General features: G+C 33.4%; 1 protein-coding gene across 1 annotated transcript in view; it reads left to right on the top strand.

Moving 5' to 3' along the window:
• VMP1 (vacuole membrane protein 1) overlaps nucleotides 1-24502 on the top strand; it is a 109223-nt gene that overhangs the window by 39866 nt on the left and 44855 nt on the right. The window contains exons 6-7 of the mRNA XM_081029021.1: nucleotides 179-346; nucleotides 7716-7847. Coding sequence (XP_080885147.1) covers nucleotides 179-346; nucleotides 7716-7847 — 300 coding nt within the window. The remainder of the gene's footprint in view (nucleotides 1-178; nucleotides 347-7715; nucleotides 7848-24502) is intronic.

Genomic DNA, 24502 nt, shown 5'->3' with positions numbered 1-24502 from the left:
AAATTCTGGGAAGGAATTTTCAAATTACCAGCTGCATCTTGAAATATTTAGTTAGAAAGATTCTTGTTCTTTAAAAGGTTTTTCTATTAATATATAGTGATTAAGGGACCGTTAAAATAACGTGTATTGATTCCTTTTTCATTAATATTTCTAATCAGGTTTCTCATTTGTTTTATAGGGTCCACATATAGCTTCAGTAACATTAGCTGCTTATGAATGCAATTCAGTTAATTTTCCTGAACCACCCTATCCTGATCAGATTATTTGTCCAGATGAAGAGGGCATTGAAGGATCCATTTCTTTGTGGAGCATCATCTCAAAAGTTAGAATTGAGGCCTGCATGTGGGTAAGATGTCCGTTTTCATATTTTTCTGAAATTAACCTATCTTGATACTTTGTTGTCCCTCATTGAAATTGAAATCAAACATATACCAACTGAGATAATTAATTCATGGTGTAATGAGCTACCTACTTGCAAGTAAAAGAAACTTTTTAGAGAAGCCTTTTAAAGCTTCTGTTTGTGAGTGACATTCAGAAGGAAGGAATGAAACCATAGGTACCGCAAAGCAATTGATGCCAAGTAGACAACAGCAGGACAAAGGAGGATAGATGATGCAACTATAGCACTTTGTAAAATTTTACCAATGTATAATAAATAATATATAATATGTATATATTTGATAAACACGTAGTGGTGGTTATACATGTATCTGTCAGTCCCAAATTGGCAAATGTTATGTCTGTCTCCTAGATTTAAATACTCTGTGTTTATTCTTAGAGAACTCATTTCACTTTCTGAGTTGTTATACGGAAGTAAGGTGAGACATTTTTTAATAAACCAAGCTTTACTTTAGTGATGGTATCAGACTACACGGTTGTAAGTTGTGATCTTCCTTTCGGTTGTGTTAATTTATTCTTTTTATGAGTTGCTTCAGTATATTTTGGAAGTTTTTGGACTGTATGTTCAATGGCAGAAGTATTTTAACCCACACAAAGCATTGGTTTTTTTCTCCCTTCATACTTAAATTCATTCAGGTGCCTATCATTGAGAAATAAATCATTTGCTAAAGAATTCCTATTACCGTCTGAATTATTTTTTAATTCATCATTTGGATTTATTAAGTTATATATTCCCTGTAACTTTATGCCCACAGAAAAGGCAGAGTTTTCAAAGACATTTAAATGATAGCAATTATGTTGTGTTTTAAAAGAATTATAAAGGAAATGCCATACATTGGATTGGTTGAATATGAAAGACAGGAAAAATTGTCATGTTTCCTGTTACTCTTTTATAAACACTGGAAACAAATTCATTGTACTAGTTGCATATGTTTTTTGAATTTGACCATGTTAGTCTTTTGATGAAAAATTTTTATTAAAATAACAGAAGATACTTGGAACATGCTCGAAAGGGATTATGTGTATAGACTTCAGTTTTCTATTTTTCTTTTGTTCTTTCAAAAATGAATTACTTGGCTGAATTAACACTAATGCCAATAAAGAAACACTTCCATCCTAGCTGGCAGTGATAACTGCGTCCTCCAAACTCCCGTAGTGCATATTGTCTGTAGGCCCGCTCATTTGGCCTAGTTCCAAAGACGCCTTAAATTAGTCATTCTGGCTGGTTTAGTGGCTTACTTCCCCAAATAAATTTTAAGCTACAAAAAAATACAGACTGCACCTTAAATTTATTGCTCATAGAGCAATCAGCATTAGGTTGTGCACTTAGTACAAGAATTTCAATAAATACTGAATATTGGCTGAATGTTTGCTTTTCATAGTTCCTTTTTTGAAAATGTCTTCTGTCATGTAAAAAATGTAGCACATATCAAGTTATGTTTATATTGGTTCCCATTGTTCTCAACATTTGTACAGACAGTCCTTTCAACAAAAAGTGCTAGGAAAACTGAATATCCACATGCTAAAGAATGAAGTTGGACCCTTACCTTATACCATATACAAAAATTAACTCAAAATACAGTAAGGACATAAACTTAAGAACTAAAACTATAAAACTCTTAGAAGAAAATATGGAGACAGATCTGCATGGTGTTGAATTTGGCAATAGTTTCTTAAATATAACACCAAAAGCATAGGCAACAAAAGGAAAAAAATAAACTGAACTTCACTAAAATTAAAACCTTGCACACACCATAGGGCACTATGAAGAGTGAAAAGGCAACCCATAGAATGGGAGAAAATGTGTATAAATCATATATCTGATAGGGTTTAATATGCTCAATGTTTAAAAACTCCTACAACTCAACAGCAAAAACACAACCTGATTTAAAAATGGACAAAGGACTTGACTAGACATTTTTCCAAAGAAGATATACAAATGGCCAATAAGTACACAGAAAGATTATCAACATTATTAGTCATTGGAAAAAAGCAAATCCAAACTGCAAGGAAATACTCATTTATGCACATTAGGATGGCCTATTTATTTATAAAGCAAAATAAGTGCTGGTGAGGATGTGGAGAAATTGGAACCCTGATAGATTGCTGGTGGGAATGTAAAGTGATTCAACTGCTGTGGAAAAGAGTTTGGTGGGTTTCTCAAAAACTTAAACATAGAATTACCTTATAACCCTCTAATTCCACTCCTATCCAAAAGAACTGAAAACTAGGACTCAAGTGTAAATACAGATATGTGTACTTCACTGTTCACCAGCATTATTCATATTATCAGAAAGGTAGAAACAGCCCAAATATCCTTAAACAGATGAATGGATAAACAAAATGTGGTATATACGTATAACATAATACTATTTAGCCCTAAAAGGAATGAAGTTCTGATAACATGCTACAATATGGGTAAACCTTTTGAAAATATTGTTAAGTGAAATAAGCCAGATATACAAAGACAATTATTATATAATTCCACTTAGGTGAACTGTCTAGAAGAGTCAAGTTCATAGAGACAAAAAGAAGATTAGATGTTACCAGGGGTATAGAGAATGAGAAGTTAATGCATCGTGGATACAGAGTTTCCATTTGGGTGGTGAAAAATATTTGAAATCCATAGCGATGATGGTTGCACAACTTTGTGAATGAAATTAATACCACTGGATTTTATATTTAAAAGTGGTTAACTGATACACACTCGTAAAAATCAGTACTACTGAGGTTGAGAAACTTGATTTAGAATGTGTTGGACTTGATTCTTATAGTTTACCCTTCCATAAATTTGATCCCATTTGTATAGTTATTACATATTTAAGTACTTGAAGAGTCAGAGTGAACAACACTTAATAGTTTCTACCCTCATGGAGCTTTACATTCTAGTGAGGGAAATACTTACCAGGGAAAATGTATATATAAGTATAATACACACACACACACACACACACACACACACACATACATATACACACAAAGGGTGCCAAAAAATGTATATACATTTTAAGAAAAGAGAAAACTTTATTAAAATTGTAATAATATATATTGATAACAAAAGATGAATACAAAACACATTTGACTTCTGCAATTACAAGAGATGGTCAAAGTGGTTACCATCAGCGTAATTTTAATACAGTTTTTTCCTGTATTAAAATATGTACATTTTTTGGGCACCCTTTGTATATATACATTTCTCTCTATATATAAATATTTAAATAAAATATGATAAGTACTGTGAAGGAGAAATTTGCTGTATAAGACAAAAGTGTTCTCTGGTCTGATTCAGTTGAGATCTAAGGAAAATAAGGAGTTAAAGTGGGGTGGAGGGATGGTAGCAGGGCAGGGGAAAGAAGAGCATGTGAGATGACTTTCAGATAGAGAGCATCACCTTTTAAGGGCTTTTATTTGTTAAGTTCATTTTTTTTTTTTATGTAGGTGAATGTACATGACATTTGGTACTGACATTTGGTATTTGGTAAAAAGTTTACCATTTTAACCATTTTTAAGTACACAACTTTCTGGCATTAGGGACATTCACAGTGTTGCTTAACCTTCACCAGTGTGTACTTCCAGAACTTTTATCATCCCAAACAGAAACTCTGTACTCATTAAACAGTAACTCCTCATTCCCTCCTTCCCTCAGTCCTTGGTAATCTCTATTCCACTTTGTGACTCTATGAATATGCCTATTCAAGTTACCCCATATAAATGGAATCATACAATATCTGTCTTTCTTTGCCTGGCTTATTTCATTTACAATGTTTTCAGGTTTCATCCATGTTGTAATGTGCATCAGAACTTCTTTCCCTCTAAGGCCTTTTAAAAACTGACCTCAAGGAAAACTAGAAGCAAATTTTCTCTTTCATTGGTAAAACAATCTGATAATTTTATTAGAGTTGGTGTAATTTTTTTTTAAACATTGCTGCAAGAGCCCCGAATTTCTCAGTGGTTTCAAGCTTACCTTCCAAACTTCTACTTCTAACCTCTGATTCATATTTGTAGTTGGAATATTTAATAGACAAATGATTTTATTTTTAAAGATTAGTAACTCTGGGCCAGCCCGGTGTCTCAGGTGGTTAGAGCTGCATGCCCCTAACTCTGAAGGCTGCAGGTTCGATTCCCACATGGGCCAGTGGGCTCTCAACCACAAGGTTGCCAGTTCAATTCCTCGACTCCCGCAAGGAATGGTGGGCAGCGCCCCCTGCAACTAAGATTGAACACGGCACCTTGAGCTGTGCTGCCACTGAGCTCCTGGATGGCTCAGTTGGTTGGTTGCTGGTTCGACTCCCACAAGGGATGGTGGGCTGTGCCCCCTGCAACTAGCAACCGCAACTGGACCTGGAGCTGAGCTGCGCCCTCCACAACTAAGACTGAAAGGACAACAATTTGAAGCTGAATGACACCCTCCACAACTAAAGATTGAAAGGATAACAACTTGACTTGGAAAAAAGGCCTGGAAATACACACTGTTCCCCAATAAAGTTCTGTTCCTCTTCCCCAATAAAATCTTTAAAAAAAATAAAAAAGATTATTAACTGATAATACAAAACTGTCATACTTTCTGAATAGTAAGCATATATGTATAAAATTTTCAGTTCTCCATATTTTTACCACTAAACTTACGATTTCCTACATAGAAATGCAAGATAATATTGATTTACTTATGAATCCACTTGACAAAACTTTTTAAAAGCACAATTCAAGATTTTTCTCCTCCCAAAAATCTTTGAACAAAATGAACACTCCAAGAAGATGTTGTTTCTTTTGGTTTTGCATGTTTTGTGCATATTTAAACTTCCAATTCAAGCAGCAGAGACTTCAGGGTAATAAATTGATATGTAGTAGAGGGTTGGTTTTTAGAAGAGCTTTCTGAATTATTGCTTGACTGAATACCACTTGTCTTTTGCAATAAGGAAACCAGTCGTTTCTTCCCCTTAATTAAACCTAGGCTGACAGTTTTTAGTGTTCCACAGTGTTTCACAGTTTTGTTTTGATTTTGTAAGAATAAAATTATTTTGTAAGAATCATGAGATTATGGTACTTCAGTATCATATTTGAGGACACTGGCTACATAAACTTCTGTCTGGAATATAATGTGTTTTGGGGGACCTGCCTGGATGACCATATTTCTTTTTTATTTACTTGCATAAAAATAGAATACTGACTCGTGATCATCATTCTTGTTCCTTGCTAAAATGGGAAAATGAGCAGAATACAGTAAATATGGTCAATTAAGTATAAGACATGTAGCTCTTGATTTCATTTCAATCATCAGTACTTCCTTGTTAACTTTAAGGAAACTTGTCATGAGTTTGAATCATATGATTGTTTTCAGAAATATTAAATATTTGACTTAACAGGTTTTAAGAGAAGTTCATGTTTTGGGTAAAATTTGGCCATTAGCTTTTCTTCCTACTCATTGTTATGGAAAAAAATTTTTTAAGTACAAAGAATTATATAATTAATTCAGGATATTATCACCAAACTTAAGCTAATATTACCTCCTAGCTAATATTGTTTTACCTATACCCCTTTTCACTTTGTTCTCAGTTATCTTGAAGCATATCCCAGAGAACAAAGCACATTTTATTTGTAAATATATCAGCCATAGGACTTTAGAAACATTATTACGCCTAAGAGAAATAAGAAATAGTCGCTTCAAATCAGTTAACCAGTTAATGTTCAAATTATTCTGAGTGTATTTATGTCTTTGTTTTTCTTTTCAAATTTATTTGTTATTGAAACTGGATTGTTTGTCAAATATAGTTTCCCACAGCGTGGATTTTACTGATTGTGTTCTAGTTGGTGTAGTTTAAACTGGTTTCTGTGTTCCGTGTGTGTCCTGTGTGTTGATAGTTAGATTGAGAAGCTTGAAAAAAATGTTTTTAACAATTTGGCATTTTTTTGGCACTTTAGAATCTTGTATATTTCTATCACGAGGTACAATAAAGTCTGATTGTCTTTTTGGTGTGTGATATTAGCACATTATTATATAAGTACATTATTTTATTAGGGGGTTGTAAAATGGGGATATTTCAGTTACATCATTTTTTTCTTTCGTTATTGATTGGAATAATTTTATAAAGAAAAGGTTCTTATCAGCAATTTGGTTACCGTGGGTTGTCTTTCATATAGTAAAACAGGATAATTGATTCTTTCTCTGTATTTACCAGTTTTTCAATTAATAAGTTGGTTTTCTAACATCCCCTAAAGTTGACTAGCACTAACTTTTCTTGTTTGACAAAGTATGATTTGTATTTCATTTTGTATCTTTCTCTGTATATGTCTCTCCTCCCGTCTCTCTGTTCTTTAACTAAATATAGTCTTACTCTCTTGGCACGTAAGTATGTCCTTTTTCAGAATTCTTGTTTCACATGTGGATAATGCAGTTTCACTTGGAGATCGTTGATTCCACACATTGGGATATAGCACTGTGATCACAAAATGTTTGAATTTGATAATGTTCTTGGGGATTCTTTTCAAGGCATTTTTAAGCAGAGCCATTGGACAGAGCAAACAGGCCTAAAGTTACTTCTGAGAACTAGCAAAGCTTTTTCATTCACTGTGACTCAGGGCAGAGAAGGATGGCTCAAAATTGAGAATATTCCTAGATACTATGCACCTCTTACATTATTACCTATCCTGTATTTAAGCCATTTAAGTCCAAACCTAGTTTCTGATTATTTTTGTTTTCATCCATATATCCTAAATTGATTTAAAAAAAAATGTCTTAAAAAAATAAGGATCCACAAACAGAGGGAAACATATCACTCAATGTCCTGAGGAAATAAACATTTTTCCTGTGGTGAAAATTTATCCTTCCTAATGTTGAGTTTTCAAGGGGCTTCCTGACCACAACTTGTTAAAAATTTTAACTCTGCACAAAAAAGTTGTATTGGGATTAAAACAACATCCTAAATCCCAGAAGATTTTCTAAAATATTTGTCTAAAAGCTATAGTAGTAGTGTAGTGAGTGCTCACTATCAAATCAGTTGAATATTTGAAAATAGGGGGAAAAACTGACAAAAATAACAGAGGAATGCTAGAGAACTAATATTAATTTAGTGTTTGCAATACACCAGGGATTGTCTAAGAGTTTTATGTGTATTATCTTGCCTGGCATTCATTGCGTAGGTCAGTATTAGGGCCAGGATTAAAACTCACATCCTCCTAATTATGTACTAATATATACTTTCTTCCCTGATACACACATCTTAACATGCTTTTGGTGACACAGAAACATATAGACTTGATCTGTTTACTCTCACTGTGTTAAGAACAGGATCTCATGTGTGTTTCGGTTTTTCACATAGGGTGTTGGTACAGCAATTGGAGAGCTGCCTCCATATTTCATGGCCAGGGCAGCTCGACTCTCAGGTGCTGAACCAGATGATGAGGAGTACCAGGAATTCGAAGAAATGCTGGAACACGCAGAGGCTGCACAAGTAAGAACAGCGGGAAAAACTAAATAGAATACTTGAATTATCCCTAAAGAGGTTATGATTAAGGTGAAGATGTTAAAAGTTACTCTAAGGAAGAAAACTGCCAGTGTGAAAACAGAATGATACAAGATTTGGGATAGAATATTCAGAAAAGCTGAAATATAAGTGACTATAATCTTGATCTTAGAACGGAGAAATATAGAAATACTCAACAAGACCACTCAGACTAAGCTAAAAACAACACCTTGCCAGGAGCCAGGGTAAATTTATGTTACCAGTGAAGTTAAGAAGATGAAACATTCTTTGTCCATTATGTGTTTATAAGTGCAGTAAGTCCTCGCTTAATGTCGTCAATAGGTTCTTTGACTTTAATCGAAACATCCCATAATTGAACCACATTTACCATGGGCTAATTGATATAAACAAGAGTTAAGTTCCTACAGCCTGATAATGAAATGATGTTGAAGGAAGCAATGTTGTTCAAGGACCTACTGTATTACCAAGCAGAGCACCAAAAGAATAAGGGAGACCAGGCTGGGAGGCCTAAATAGTAGAACTTCCCAATTAATATTTTGAAAATAACATAGTTATTCGTGTTTATTGTGTTTAGAGGAAATTGTTTGGAAACTCACAATTAAGAAAAAACAATTAAGATAAACTTACCCTTTATCAGTGGGGATAAAGGCCTTTTACACTTGAGCACAAAGTGTATATCAACCTATATTTTAATGTTACAAAATAGTTATTTTATTCTTTGCAGGGGAAATTCCTAAGAATATTATTAACTTACTGAGTCTCCATTTCAGGGATGATGGCATAAATCAACATAGACTAAATAAAAAGGATATAAAATAATTTTGAAAGATTATATATAAAATGCATCTCCCTCTCCAGATTTGTTCATTAACCTATGAAATTGTTTGAAAATTGTCTTATTGTGTGTTTGTAAGAATGTGTGCCCACATAAATGTCCACACATTATTTTGAGGACTGAGTATAGTTTTCTGCTCAGTGGAATCTGAGACCCCCGCCCCCCAAAAAAAAAAACAACAACATTACCCTGGAGGGGAAAAATATATATATTTATTTTAATGCTAGATGGCCTTTTTAAAAAAAAAGCACGTTAAGTGGAAGTCAATTAAGGATAGTTATAGCTTTTAATTGAAAATAAAACTCTCGATTATGAATGTAGACTATTCAAATATAAACAAATTAATCAAAGAGCTACAGACATCTGCTCTACATGGCAAGTTGTATCTGCTTTGCCTTGTTTGTCAACCAAATATTGTGCCTCTCTTTCTCACATCATAATGCTTATATTAAAGCTAATAATTATTACTCATATAAACAACTTTTTAATTATTTTTAATGCTTTTGAAATTCCAGTATCTAACGTGACCCTTGTGTTAACTCTTGAGTTATTATGGAAAGGTACCCTTCTGATTTTATAGAAAACTGCAGATCTAGAAGTTGTCCCCTGCCTAATTTACATGTTTAGAAGTAGAGCGAGAAGCAGAACTCAGAATGCAAGCATCACTGGTACGTTCAAATTACTGAAACCATGTCCATCCATATACCTACTCGTAAATGGCTAAGTATCCCCACTTGCAACAGTTGATACTTCTGTCATTTGTGGCACTCATTAATGTATGTCATTTAACATCTTAAAAACTCTTCATGCATGTACAGTCAGCAAGTTGAAGTAGAATAAGTCTAAGATGGCTTGCACCTTTAAATGTTTATGCTATGGCTTGGATGCCAAACAGATATAACTATTGTTTTCTTTTAAGCCACCTAATGTACTGTGATTATTTTCCTTTTAAAAAACTTTTTATTTTGGAATTAACGTTTTTTTCATTTACTCAGTTTCTTCAGTATCTTCTCTCCCTTCTACCAGCTCTGTAAAATACCTCTCGTATCACGTTCCACTTGGTAACACCTATAGACTAATACCAAGTATGGATTTTCCCTTGGCATCATCACTCTGGAGTCCTTGTCCCCACTCCAATCTGGACTTGGTTGTTCTCTTGGCCCCTGTACAGTTGCTTCTCTCTTGGTTTGGATCCCTTGTCTTCATCTTTCATGATTTACTCCCACATTTGGTTGAACACATTCTGTAGTAGCTTCCTGAGAAAGTATGAGTAGATGGAAAATTCTGAAAATGATGTTTTTCTTCATTTACAATCACTTAACTGAATATAAGATTCTAAATTGAAAGTCATTTTTTAAAAAGTCCATTTATCAAAACTTAGAATTTGGAGAGCATTGCTCAATCGTTTTCAAGCATCTGGTGTTGATATTGATAGGGCTAATACTGTGCTGAGCAAGGCTGTTTGGTTTTGTTTTTTTCTCTAGAAGCTTTTAGATTTCTTATCTGAGGTATAGATTTTTTTACAACAATTTATTCTCCTAGGCATTCAGGAAACTTGTCAATTTAGAGTCCATTTGTTTTGGGAAATCTAGAGTTCATTAGTTCTTGTATTTTTTTCCTGTGTCAATTTGTCCTCTTTAATCTCTATTGTTTCTTTCTGGAATTCTCATTATTTTGATGTTGGGCTTCCAACACCCATCATTTTAATTTTTTTTATCATATTGCTCCTAATATATATCTCCTTTTAGATTCTTGTTCTTCTGTTTATATATAAGAATATGGCATGTAAAAGCTGAATGGAAGCTATGTGTGTGGAGACAAGGTACAGGAGTGGCAGGCTGCCTTATTTATTGGAACGTCCATATATCAGGTCCTATACATCTGTCCTTTGTGATAGTTCTGTTTCTCTAGTGATGAATCTTTTGATTTCTCGCTTGTGGAATATAAACCTTGCTGCTGACATTCTAGAGCGAAGCTGTGGAAGGGGAGTTAGAGATCTCCATCTGCCATGTCGGTTTTCACTTAACCTGCTTTGTATTCAGTCTGTGGTTACCTGCGCAAACATGGCTTGAGCCCAGAACCTTTGGTTCACTTTGTCTAGAGACTATACTTGATGTCTTAGATGGGGCTAGAGGAGGAAGTTGTCTGGCTGCAGTAGGAGTAGGACCTGAGAGTCTGCTTCTTATACAGTCTCTTTGTTTTCAGCACTTCTCCAGCCTCTTCTGTAGTGGTGCTATAGATTCTTTTTGGAGTTCTGTAGTGCAAATCACTTTGTTTTTCTTTCATACTGTATCTTCCACTGCAGGCTCTCAGATATAATCTTTTATTCCATCTGCCCCTACTTCATTTATTAATGCTAGTTTCATCAAAGAGAGACAGAATTTCTGTTATTTTAGGGTTATTATTGATAGGGAGTATTCCGGTTATCTATTGCTGAGTAACAGACTACCTCAATATTTAGCGGTTTGAAACAATAATCATTTATATTGCACACAGATATGCAATTTGGACAAAATGGCTTGGCTGTAAATTAGAGATCTACTTTCAAGGTGGTTTACTTAACATGAGTGACAAGTTGATTCTGGCTGTTGGTGTGAAGTTTGGCTGGACTGTTGCAGACCACAAGTTATTCTGCATGGGGCTTGGGCTTCTTGGGCTTCATCATATTGTGGCACCTGAGTTCCAAGAACAAATGTTTTGAATGAACCTAGGTAAAAGCTGCAAGGTTTTTTGTAACATAACCTTAGAAATCCCAGTCACTTTGCCACATTGTGTTTGCCAAGTATGTCATCACTAAAGCCAGCCTATATTCAGAGAGGGGAATTAGACTCCGCCTCTCAATGAGCAGATTAAGCAAGAATTTGCAACCATCTTTATTCTAGCAGAGGGGCAGAGGTCTTACTCGGTCATCTTGAAGTGGGAAACTTCCTATAATATCATTTTTAATAAGATAGAACATTGACAAAACAATTTCCCTATAGGAAGGAGAATGAGATGGTAAATAATCTTGAAATTTTATAATAAGAGAAATTGTTGAAAAGAATTTAGACATGTTTCCTTGAAAGGGTGAAAGGATGAGCTTGTCAAATATGTAAAAAGTTGTTTGTACTGTGGTGAGAGGATATATTCATGCTGATAAACTGCAGAGGTAAGGTTTGTCTTAGAATTGGGGGATGAAAGTTTTCTGAGGCCCATATTGACTCAATATTAAAAATAAAACAAAACAAAAACTTCCTATCAATTTTAATTGTATACAAATAGAATTGCTCTTTCAAAAAGAATGAGTGCTTTGTCTTTTCTCTAACTTTCATGGATCCATGCATAGCACTCCCTATACTGAACAGAATATTAAGCTGGGTGACTCATTTCATTCTTTGCAATTTTTTTTAATTCTAGTATTATAAATAATATATTCTATAAACTTGTTACCATCTAAAACCTCAACTTCCAAAAACTGAGATCTTTTAGAATTGGATGAAGAAGTAAATTATACTTCATTCTATACATATAATTTGAGGTCATAAAGACTTTCGAGTCTTGAAGACTCTTAATCTTTACCATTAGGATAATAATCTTTTTCATTCATGTATTATGACTGATTATTTTAGTTACTTTTTGACTGGATCTTCTCTAATTCTACTTTGTCTGGTTTGAATTGTGGAAACCAGACTGCACAGAATACTTCTAAAGGTTATGAGGTTTGCTATTTTCATCCTATAAAGCCAATAATTACAATCACTATTTTAGGATAAACTATATATTCCTCATTCTCTAATTTCATATTTGCTTATATGAAAAAATCAAGTAAGCAAAGTGTACACATTCTTTCATGTCATTTAGTCAGAAATTATATATTCTTTATGAACACTTTATTTAAAATTTTTATACAATATTGCAATTATGTCTTGTCAACCAACTATGCAGTCAAACTAGAAAATAATTAAGTTAAATAATATGAGAAAAGAGTAACTCATCCCTGACAATTTTGTGATCTTCCCTATTTTCTTTCTAAAATCAATAAAAACCTATGTATAAGTCACGTGAATGAATTACCTTAGTTCAAACTTGAAGTAGAAAGTATTTTCCCTGATTTGAATGGGAAACACATTCAGGAGCACGCACCTAGCGAATCTCAGAGCCAACACCCAACCCAATTTTCTGAGTTGTACACTTGAAACCTATATAATTGTATTAACCAATGTCACCCCAATAAATTTAGTAAAAAAATAAAAATTACCAGGCCATGTGATACAAAAATGTAGGAGGCCTATAGAAATTTACATTTTTAAATAACAGTAGCATAGTTTTAATATGCTCATGATAAAATGTTAAATTTAAAAAATCGGTCAATAGTCTATACAAACACAATTTCTGTTATGTTATATAGATATATATAAAAGTTGACATGGAACTACATTTAAAAGTTAGCATTGTTTATATCAAGTGGTGGTGTGCTGTGAATAATTTGATTTTTCTCCTTTGTATTTCTCATATTTTAATAGAGTAAAGATATGTCATTATTATTGCCAGTTTACAATATGAATTAGGTAGTGCTCTGCTTACCACAACATAGCAACATTTTCATCTAGATTAATGCAATAAAAAAATAAACTAATTTAAAAATTATTTCTACTATATTTGTTTTTTCTTTTCTTTATTGCCTTTTATGCCTTTTCACCAGTGTCCATCAGTTGGGGCTTAATAGAGATTTCAGTGTATGTGAGTGTGATTATCCCTGCATGCTTTTTCCCAGGTTTAGAAAAGGATTAACTTATATTTATTTATTTTGTATTTGGAGGAGATAGAGGAAGAATAGTTGGAAAGAGATTGTTGCCAGTTTTCAACATTATAAATTGTCTCCGAGATTGTACTAGTGTTTTAATTCATTATTCAAAGAAGAGTTTCTTGCTATGGCTTGGCAAAATAAGTTTTTTGTTTTTGTTTGCTCTTGCTAACACTGCACACTATTACAATATCCAAACAAGATCTATTATGCCTCAGCTGTGTTGGTACACTGTTGTGATACATTCTTGTTTTAGTTTTTAAGGTTTTCACTATGCAAATAAATTTATAATTTATAAATTTATAATTTAAGAAGATTTTTTGTCATTTTTAAATCAGCTATCTTAAAAAGATTTGTTTGCAGTAACAATTTGTCTTAGCTTTTTGCGTTTGTTTTCCAGATTTTCATATTTTTAAATTACATAAGTGCTTATAGTAATAAGATTGAAACATTCCAGAAGTATTAAAAGTAAAAAGTCCTCTCCAGAGTAGGATTATAATCACCTTATTCTAAACTGTTTTCTTTGCACATATAACTTTTTAAAATAAAAACCTGGATCATACCACACAGATTAGTCTCAAGTTCTTTTTTCACATACATGTCATGGACATTTGATACTGATTTTTAATACTGTGTTTTTATTATGAAGTGACACAGCTCATTGTAGACATTTGGTAAATATATATATGTACTTAAAAATAATCCCTCCATCCTACAGGCTTTTTCTCTATAAATATTTATAGGAGTGAGTCATGTTCTGTTTATTGTTTTGTGACTTGTTTTGAATATAAAAACATACTGTGCACATTTTTCAGTGCCATCAAATATTTTCTACATCTTTGCTTTGTATAACAATTTTGTGATTACAAAGTATGTTTATTATAGAAAATGTTGAAAATACAGATAAACAAAAAACAAAGTTTGTCTAACTGGTTCATTTACCCATTTTTTTATACTTAGTATATTTTTCTTTTTCTTACTGATTAACATTTAGAGGAAATTCATATGCTGCCAGTATTTTTTACATATTGTTTATTGTGTGTTTTATTGTTTTACTTTTTGAATAAAGAAATTTACACTTTTTTTGGTATCAATATCTTAGAGTTTTCCTTTTGGAATAATGCCTAAAATTACCTTCCTGAGCCCTTCCAATTATGTAGTAAATACTCAGTTGTATGTTTCTTTTTAGTGTTTTTATGTTTTTATTCTTTTACTATTAAATCTTTAATCTATTAAAATAATTTACCTATCATATAGGAATCTTTCTCTTTTTCAGGTAATTTACTATTTGTGTATTCCAACACTATTTTCCCAGTGAGATTAATACTAGTTTTGTCTTACATTTTGTTATTATAAATTGGGTATTACATTGTTTTAAATAGTTTTTAATGGTATATAAAAAGATATTAGATTTTTATTTGGTCACCTATAACTTTACTGACACCTTTTTAGTCACATTTTATTGATTGTGATTTAAAAGTTCTTGTAATAATCAATGTAACAAGGATCCAAAGTTTATCTGACTTTGGTGTTGGAATTTCTTCATAGATACATGTGTTTTGTAAAACCCCAATTTGATGGGAACAATAAAATACAGAAAAGTTGGATCAACAGTGGGTAAAACAGCAAACTAAATACAATGAATAATTATAAGTGGCTATTTGAATTTTAAGATTGTCTGACACTAGGTAGAAAATACATTTTTTTATCCCTTTGGTAGAATAAGTTTATCAGCAGGAAGAGTGAAAAAAATACTTGGCTCTCATTGCTTTACCATGTGCTCTCCAACTAGGTTAAAGGGTGTATATGCTTTTACTGGGAAATTGTTACTAGGTAATAATTTTGAAGCTAAGTATTTTCTTTAAATTATAGTTTTGACTGATGGTTAAATTTTGTACTATAGATATTTTGAGGGGGTAAAGAATATTAACTCATTTATTTGAATTCTGATTCCTTATGGTACCTAATTTATTTCCATGAGTACAGTATTGAGACTACGCAGTAGTTTTCCACTAAGCTGACTTCCTTTTGCTCTTGGCTTTCTATCATGTTTTCACTAGATGTCTGTGGGAGGTAGACTTGAATGAATGTAGCTTCCTATGACCTTGAGCAGTTCTAGCATCATTTATAAAAGTTAGGTCATATGACTCCTTTCTTGCCTCCCATATCCAGTCCATTCTTCAAGGCATGGTGATTATGTCTCCACAGTATCTTCATAACGGCCCTCTCCTTTCCCTTCCCACTAGTGATTCAGATCTTTATCACCAGTTCCCTGAACATTTCCAGTGACTTCCTAATAGGTCTCCTCTTTACGAGTCTTTTTTTTTCTTCTTTGTAATCAGGTCTCACACAAAGCAAAAAAATTAATTTTCTGAAAAATACCTCTAGTCATGGAACTTTGCTTTTTAAAAATCTTCCCAACCCCTGGAAATTGTCTCTTGCTCTATCTTCCTTGTGTACCTTTCACTTTGTTCCTGCTTTTAAAACTATTTATGGACTTTCCTTATGTCTCCCAGGAGTCTTTAAACTCCTTCAGAGGAGGCCACAAAAATGTGTGTATTTTCATCAGTTTCCGCCTGGTATTGCACATACAACTCAGGAGGTAGATACTTGGAATAAACTGAGAAATGTCAATTGTGAGAGAAAATGTAGCATTACACGAAACAGGTTCTTTTAATATTGTCTTACTCCACTGCAAAATGTAGAACACAGAAATCATTTTACGTAGAAAAAGATTGAACTGTGCTGCATCTTTAAGTTTAATAGTCATCTGAGAGCAAGGATTTAAAGATAATATAGAAGACATCATTAAGTTAAATGACATAATTTTCAATTCACATGAAGAAAAATAACGTGTAAAATTTCATACTTTAGAAACAAATGAAGGTTCTTGCAATTTGTTTATTCTATAAGCTGTAAACCAAAAAAAAAAAAAGGGAAAATTAAAGGCATTAGGAATAAGAGTTTGGAAAATAAAGTAACTTATTTGCTTGATGTATCCTAAAAAATTAGGGCAGCCAGTATTATTGAAGTAATGGGGAATGGGATCATGGGGGTGGTTGTGGTTTTTTTGTGTTTAAAGCTTACACAATAGAGAAGGAATGTTGTACATATTTACTTGGAAGAATATGGTTTGAATAAGTGTGCTTTTTTAAACACCATCTGTCCAAGTGACTTAGCTACTTGGATTCTTTATTACAAAATGTTAGTTTGCTGACTGTGAAACTGTTTCTTAATTCCTATCAATATAGGAAATTGAGAATTAAGTCAGAAGTAAGAAAATTAAATTTCTTAAGACTTCATCTTTTAAAAGAATGCAGTTTTTTCCTCCAGGATTTATATTGACTAGCTTGTCTTTTTATTGAGTATAACTCATGAGTCTGTACACTATCTTAGGTTAAGCATTTACTCAAAGGTTATTTTATAGTTTCTGTATTTAATCTTATTTTAAGGGAGCATTTTTTTAGCTTTTGTTTAGGGCTGCAGTATTTAAATTAATTAATGTTTGCCACTTAACCTGACTTATTGAAGGTAAACCCGCCAAGTTAAGTTTAAATACTAATGTCTTTTACCTTACTAGTTTGTACTAAATATATTTAAGGCTGAAAAACACCTTTTTTTAGCTTAATAGAATTTTTATCCTGTTCAGAAATTTTGAGTTGATTTATTTTATTAGTGAATACATAATTCCAAGAAAAAGTACCTCAATTGGAATGGTAGTTCTCATGGCTAGTATATTTTCTTTTTATGTAGTAGAATAGATTACCCAGTAAACATCCCCCCAATACAAGGGAGATAATTAAAGGTTCTCTTGACATTCTTTTGATGATAGTATATGTGTTTGATCATTTGAGTTTAGAGACTGTGGGAAAGCATTTAATAATGATTATTTATACACTCACTTAAGTGCTTTAACATTCCTTTGATGCTATTCTCTGTTAAGCATATTTTCCTATGAAGTGTTTGCAGTTGCCCACACCATGTCAATGCCTGCTGGTTTTTCCTTGTGAAGTATCTGTTCCTTTACATACAGATATTTATGAAAGACTTCATAGTGTGGATGATCTAGAACCCAACAGGACTCATTTTCATATAATTTAGTGCCATTTGAACACTCTGGGTGTCTGTTGCTGGGACCTGTTTTTGACTCTGTTGAACCTTTACTGACTGTGGTTTGTCTGGCCATCACATGACTTCTCTGAAAATTCCCCCTCCCCTTCATTTCCAGTAAACTGTTTGAGTAGGAGTGAGTCAGAGTGAAACCAGCTTCCCTGTAACCACAGGGCTTGTTAAAGAATTTGTCAACGTGGACTCTAGAGGGTTTGCATTAAGCTTTGCTGTTACTGCTATGGTTTGTGTTGCGTCAGGAGTTCCACAGAAAAGCTTCCTGCTCGCTTGATCTCTTGCTTGTTTGCAAAGGGTTAAACTGATAAACTTTGCCCTAATGAACATGAGAGACAAGTTAAACACATTTCTTTATCATTTAAAGGCCGTGTCAAAACTACCAAAGCTTATTGTAGTTTCTCTTTTCAGAATCAACCAACCACACCCAGCAACGTTTAGTTTTTGAAAAGGCAGGCCTTTTTTTCTTTCAGAGCTGGCTCATGATTTACCACAAAGTACCATCAAGATTAAGCAATTTTAAGTGGTCTCTTTTGAAGGATTCTGTTGTAGGATATTGCGACGAACTAGCAGAGTTAGCTTTGGTACACAAAGGTCACTTCGTGTGGTTGGACAAGAAAAGGTAGCAGCACTGCAAGTAGTTCTGTAGCTGTAGTCCGTAGAGGAAGCCATCCGCCCGCATCTGCAGGAGCTGAGCAGGGCTGTTGAGGACAGAACATTGTGGACTTCACTCTTTCCGAGGGTCGCCAGGACTCCGAACCGACTTAATGGCACAGAATACACAGTTGCAGTCTCTAAACACACTTAGCATGATTTATGGTGGAATTCTTAATGCTTCTTTTATTTGCTTTCTCAGGAAACTTTTACTTTATTTTGAACTCTTCTCTCGCCACCCCAATCCCAGATTTTTAATCTTTCATCCTTTTCTGACTCTTCTCTGGTTCTTTAATCCATTCCTATAATAGTATTAACTAACTGAACATCAAAGAGAGTTGCACCTTGATAAGCTACTGAATGAATGGCCACTGGGAAATTGCTCATTTTGCATTCCTGAATCCATTTGTTTTTACATATGCATTTCTGTATTTAACCATGCCATTTCAGCCAGACTTTTATTTAAAACATAAATTTAATGAATTCATTTAAAACCAACCTCCTAAAAATCACTTTTATTCTGCTTAATTTTTTTTTGTAACAAAACTAGTTTAAGAAAAATAACAAGGAAGAAAATTTTGAGCTAGTTATTCCTCACAGGAAAGGATACAGACTAATGGAAGATTAAAATTATTTATATTCCAGCAATACTAACTCTCAATGATTAAATTAAAATACAAAAAAAATTGATAAAGAAAATTCTAATTGAAATTAGATGATTTTTTTAAAAATGAAAAACGAAATAGTTACTATAGCCCCATCATTAACAAAGCAGTAAATAATAAATGCTTAAGATTTTTCTTGTTAGTTTGCTGTGGACATTGGAGTAGAATAGTTTTATGTCTGCTTTTTTTCCTTTTCATTTGCACACCTGCTAACAGATAGGGAAAAAATAAGCAAGGGGCAAGGATTAGGTTACATCTGGTAAACTAATTTAAAGATTTTTTCAGGTTTGTGTTTCAAACACCTTTCGTAAAATGCCTTTAGAAAGGCCCCTTTCTTTGAAACTGACCAATAGACTATGTATGCTGCGCTTTTGGTCTCGAGTTTGCAAATCAGTTAACACACTTAACACAAACCCACACTCTGTTACAACTGCTGAGTGCTCCCAGGGGTCCTAGCCCAAGATCAGAGTTTAATGCAAGACATGGATGGCAGAATAACTATTGTGCTCATTTCCTATTACAAATGATGTTTTTGTTTTTAATTAGCCAAGGCGTTTAGATTGTCATAATCTGTAGTTTTCTCTTGGTGAATATTTAAGGAACTTTCTTTTTGTAGAGTATTCTTCCCTTTTTCCTGTCTTGGGCCTTGCAGTGTAAAAACATGACTTGTCATGCTTTTAAACCAAAACTAGCCCTTTGTAGAGATATCAGGAAGTGGGCATGATAATTAATACAGTGCTCCATTCAAAAGTAGGCGTGTACTCTAGACTTCTTTGTTCCTTTCCCTGATATGGATCTGCATCAATTAATTTATCAAAACTTATAAAATTTGTATTTTTACTGCTTCTTGAGGTAACAGCTTCAGAAAGTTAAAGCAGTGCTTCCATTTCTTTGTTTCAAATTTGCTTCTCATTTTAGTGTTATAAAATTTTTAAACACTTCCTTTTCCCTCTGAAAACTGTAGATTTCAGTTTGTTGCCTTTTCAGCCTTTCTAGAGAATGTAATCATTCACGATTTATATCTGACAGCCCCAAAAGACTTTGATCACTGTAACTTTTTTTTTTGTGTGAATCTTTATCTAATTCTTTTATATCTTTTTTACCATGAAGTTATCAGAACTGTGCATGATTTTCCAAGGGCAACTACATTACTATATTCATGTTTTTCAGATCTCTACAACTAAAGTCCTGTTTGGCAATGTATTTTGCTGATATTTTTAATAAATTGTTTATTTCAATAAACTGTTTACTTGGGAGACTACTCCCATTTCCTTTTTCTTTGTTCATATCTTAAAACTTTTCTAATCCATCATTTAATATTTAAATAGATTTTCCCTAAATGTGTTATCTTACTCTTATTCACATTGAAAATCACCTGCCGCTTTTCTTCTTACTCGCTCAAGCTTACATGATTTTCCAATTTATTGTTATATATTTGGCACTTCTGATTTTAACTACAGATTTGGAACTTAAACTCTCTGCTCCTTTTTCCAGGGCCATTTATAAATTTATTAAGTTCTATCTTAGGAAAAAATCCCACTTTACATTTCCCATCATAGAAAAGATCCCATTTATTTCTGTCCTTTGTTTTCAGTATCTTAAGTTTCCTGTTCCTGACATTGACTTACCATGTTTCCTCAAAAATAAGACCTAGCCAGACTATCAGATCTAATGTGTCTTTTGGAGCAAAACTTAATATAAGACCCGGTCTTGTTTTAACATAAGACCGGGTATAATGTAATATGATACCGGGTCTTATATTAATTTTTGCTCCAAACGACGCATTAGAGTTGATGGTTCGGCTAGGTCTTATTTTCGGGGAAACATGGTAGTTTTCATAGCTTTGGAAATTTAAGTCAGGTTCATCTCAGCCATTTTTCTTTTTTTTTCATTCACCCACAGACTAGTAATATTGCTGTCTTACGTACATAGCAGATTGTCATGTGCTTTTTGTTTTTTAGATTCCAGTTTGATTCTAGAACTAAATGTTATTCATTACTTACTTGTAACCAAAATACAATCAGTAATAAAGTGCTCAAAATGAAAGGTGATTCTCCCTTCCGCCTCCCCATATCAACTGAGATTTGGTAAATAACCCTTTCTGGGGAGACATAAGGAAATCACATGAGATGTTGGCTTCAGACAGGAAAAAGAGAAAGAAGAAACATAAAATTAATTACTTGTATGTGTCATTTCTAATAAATCTTGCATTTTCCAAAATCAGACATTTTCCCTGAGTGTCTAGAACACTGTTGTTCTTCTTGGGCTTTAGAGTCCGTTCTGATTTCAAGTAGAGGCTAGGCAAGCACTGATAGGAGTAGATGCCTGCCTGCCTAAGAATTACCTGCCGCTAGGTTTCTTTTCAACAGAGACAGAGGAAAAGAAAGGAGCAGATACTGGCCAATTTTAATGCTGGTAACTTGGACTTTAATTTGTCCGTGAAAAGGAAGAAAAAGCACTGTATGCTTATCTGAACTTCCAAAAATACTTCTCGGTGTGTTTTTTTCTGAAAATGTTAACAAATGCTGATGGTCAGTCCCTGAGAAAGCCTCCTGAAACATTACTTCTTCCCATCTTTTTCCTCCTACACTACCCAAGAGATACTTTCTTTAATAGATTATTTGTGAGTTTTAATCCTAGTGAGTTTTAATCATAGTGAGATGATCATTATAGGTATACATAACTAAAAAATTTCCTCTTATTTTCTGGAGACAAGAATATATTGATTAAAAACTAGCATTCAGGGGAGGCTAGTTAGCTCAGTTGGTTAGAGCGTGGTGCTAGTAACATCAAGTTTGCTGGTTCGATCCCCACATGGGCCACTGTGAGCTGTGCCCTCCTTTAAAAAAAAGGAAACAAAAAGTACTAGAATTCAGGAGTAGTAATCCAATCCATTTCTACCCTCTTGTGATGGAGGATTTAATAAACTCATTGGGGGCACTGCAGGGCAGATTTGATAATTTTTAGTTCTTAATTCATTTCCTTCCTTCCCTCTTTGCTGCTTTACAGCCTCTCTTCCTTCCTTGATATTAACATGTTGCTTTTCTCTTTCTGAAATTAAAAACCAAACCAAACTAAAACCTCTTATCCCTGAGTTATGAGAGTGCACTGCAACTGAGATCATCATAATGTCTGAGAATTCTGACAAGGTATTTTGTTTCATGGGTTTCAGGTTTTTTCATCTTTTGAACGGTAAGTTAATATAATTTCAGTCTAAACAATTTTGTCCCATAGTCAGTCTTTGTCTCTTATTTATCATGGATATTATCACCATTTTATAGAAAAGATGACCAAACTGTAGTTCAGAGAAGTTTGAAGGCAGTATATTCGGTGCTGTGTCATTTTGATGTCACTGGAAGTCAGTACAATTGGTATTTGTATTCTCTTTTTCTAAGCACTTTTCATCTTTTTTGTTTTTCGTACTCTCCCTTGCATTGTAGGTTTCCTGAGTCATTCATCATCTCTTTCCCCTTCTCTTTACCAATTGCAATCTCTCTCTCTCTCTCTCTCTCTCTCTCTCTCTCTCTCTCTCTCTCTCTCTCTATTTCTCTCTCTCTCTCTCTCTCCCTCTCCCCCCCCCCCTTCTTAAAGGAAGAAACTTCCCAGAACTCTCTTCCCCTAAACTCTTACCTGGATTAGTTTCTTACTTTCTTTAGGATTTTGTTCAGATTTCACCTTTCTGTCAGGCCTTCTCTGCCTTAAATTTAAATTTAAAATTATACCTTCTCTGCCACCCCATTCTATACTTTTTCTCTCTTCCCACTAAAATGTAAGCTCCATGAGGGTCCATATTGTTTGACCACTTTGATTCAGTGTTGTATCCCCTGCTCCTACACTAGTGTTTGACATGTAGTGAACACTTCGTAAACATTTGTTGAATGAATGATTGAATCACTATGTCCTCATCCTTGTATTTTTATTACCTTGCATATAGTAGTGACCAGTTTTATTTGGTTGAATTTAATTGCTTTTAGATAAGAATTCTGGTTTTTGAAAGAAGATTCTAATTTTCTTCTAAAATTCTATGAAATTTTATATTACAGAAAATATGTAAGTTTTTTTCCATAACTTTGCATTTAAAATACTTAAAGCTTTTCTTTTCCTCTTGATTTCGTGTTTGACTTTACATAATCTTCATATGTGTAAGTTTTCAAAGCTGCTAATTACCATAAACACTCATGAGAGCCATTTAGAGCAGAAGAAAAACCTTTAGATTTTTTTTCAATTGAGATTTATTATCAATTGGCAGCATGGAAGCAATATTAAGTCTAATCTATGTTACAACCACTTTTGAAAAATTTTGGGCACTATCTGCTAAAGTTAAGCATACACATACCCTATGATGTGGCAATTCCATATGTAGGTTAATACCCAATGGAACGATGCGCCAGAAGACTTGTACAAGAATGTTCATAGCAGCATTATTCTAATAGCCCCAAACTGAAAACAACTCTAATGTTCACCAACAGTAGAATAAATAAATTGTGGTATATTCATGTAGTGGAGTAGCATACAGCAAAAGCAACAAATTTATAATTGCTAAATACAGCAGTATGGATGAATCACACGGACATAATGTTGAGCAACAGAAGCTAGACATAAAAGAGGACCTACTGTATAATTCCATTTATGTAAAGTTCAAAAATAGTCAAGCTGCATCTGTGGTAATAGAAGTGAATGACAGTGTTTATTTTGGGGGCAGGAATAATTACTAGGAGTGCCACGGTAGGGTTTCTGGAGTTTTGGTAATGTTCTATATCTGGATCTCAGTAGTAGTTACATGGGTGTGTTCATTGTAAAATTCCATCTAGATGTATATTTTAGATTTGTGTACCTTACTGTATATCTGTTGTACCTCAGTTAAAAAAAAATACTATTACTGCCCTCCCCTCAAAGTAAATATGGTAACAGATATCTCAGTGCCTGCAGAAATCCATTTAAGCCTGATATTGACACATATAGCTGATAGCCTCCATTTTTGACACAACTCTACCAAATGTGTGTTGTTCACAGTAGATTATATATTCCTTATGTGTGTATTTATGTGAAAAAAAACTGATCATTCTCACATAATTTTTGAAAGGTTTAATGTGGATGAAGTGCCATGGAACCTACTTATTACGGGCACAGTTGCTTTTCGGTGAATGACTTGGGCCTTTATTTTTACTACAACCCTTAATAAAAAAAATAAATTGACTGTACTTCACAATGCAGAGCCTATAAATGTGTAACTGAAACAAATGTTTCATGAAACAATATTTACTGCTATCACGTGTATTTATTGATCTCACATTTTTATTGTTAAAAAACGAGATGCTATATGTAACCTAAATTTTCACAATATGCAGTCTAATAAAACAAATAAATAATAGAAGTATATGAATATGAACAGAAATAAAATCTGAATTTTCTTTCTAGATTTCTAAATGGATCTAATTTTTTTAGTACTTATTAAATTTAGCTAGTTGCCAAAATAAATGTTTCTTACGTTTTCATAGAATACACAAGATCCTCTTTGCTTGTGTTCATTTTTAGACATGCCTTCATTTATTTTGCTTGATGT

Source organism: Rhinolophus hipposideros, assembly GCF_964194185.1.
Source record: "Rhinolophus hipposideros genome assembly, chromosome: 20".
NCBI lineage: Eukaryota > Metazoa > Chordata > Mammalia > Chiroptera > Rhinolophidae > Rhinolophus > Rhinolophus hipposideros.
The sequence above is the reverse complement of the archived record's forward strand: the minus strand, read 5'-3'. Positions and strand labels throughout refer to the sequence as shown.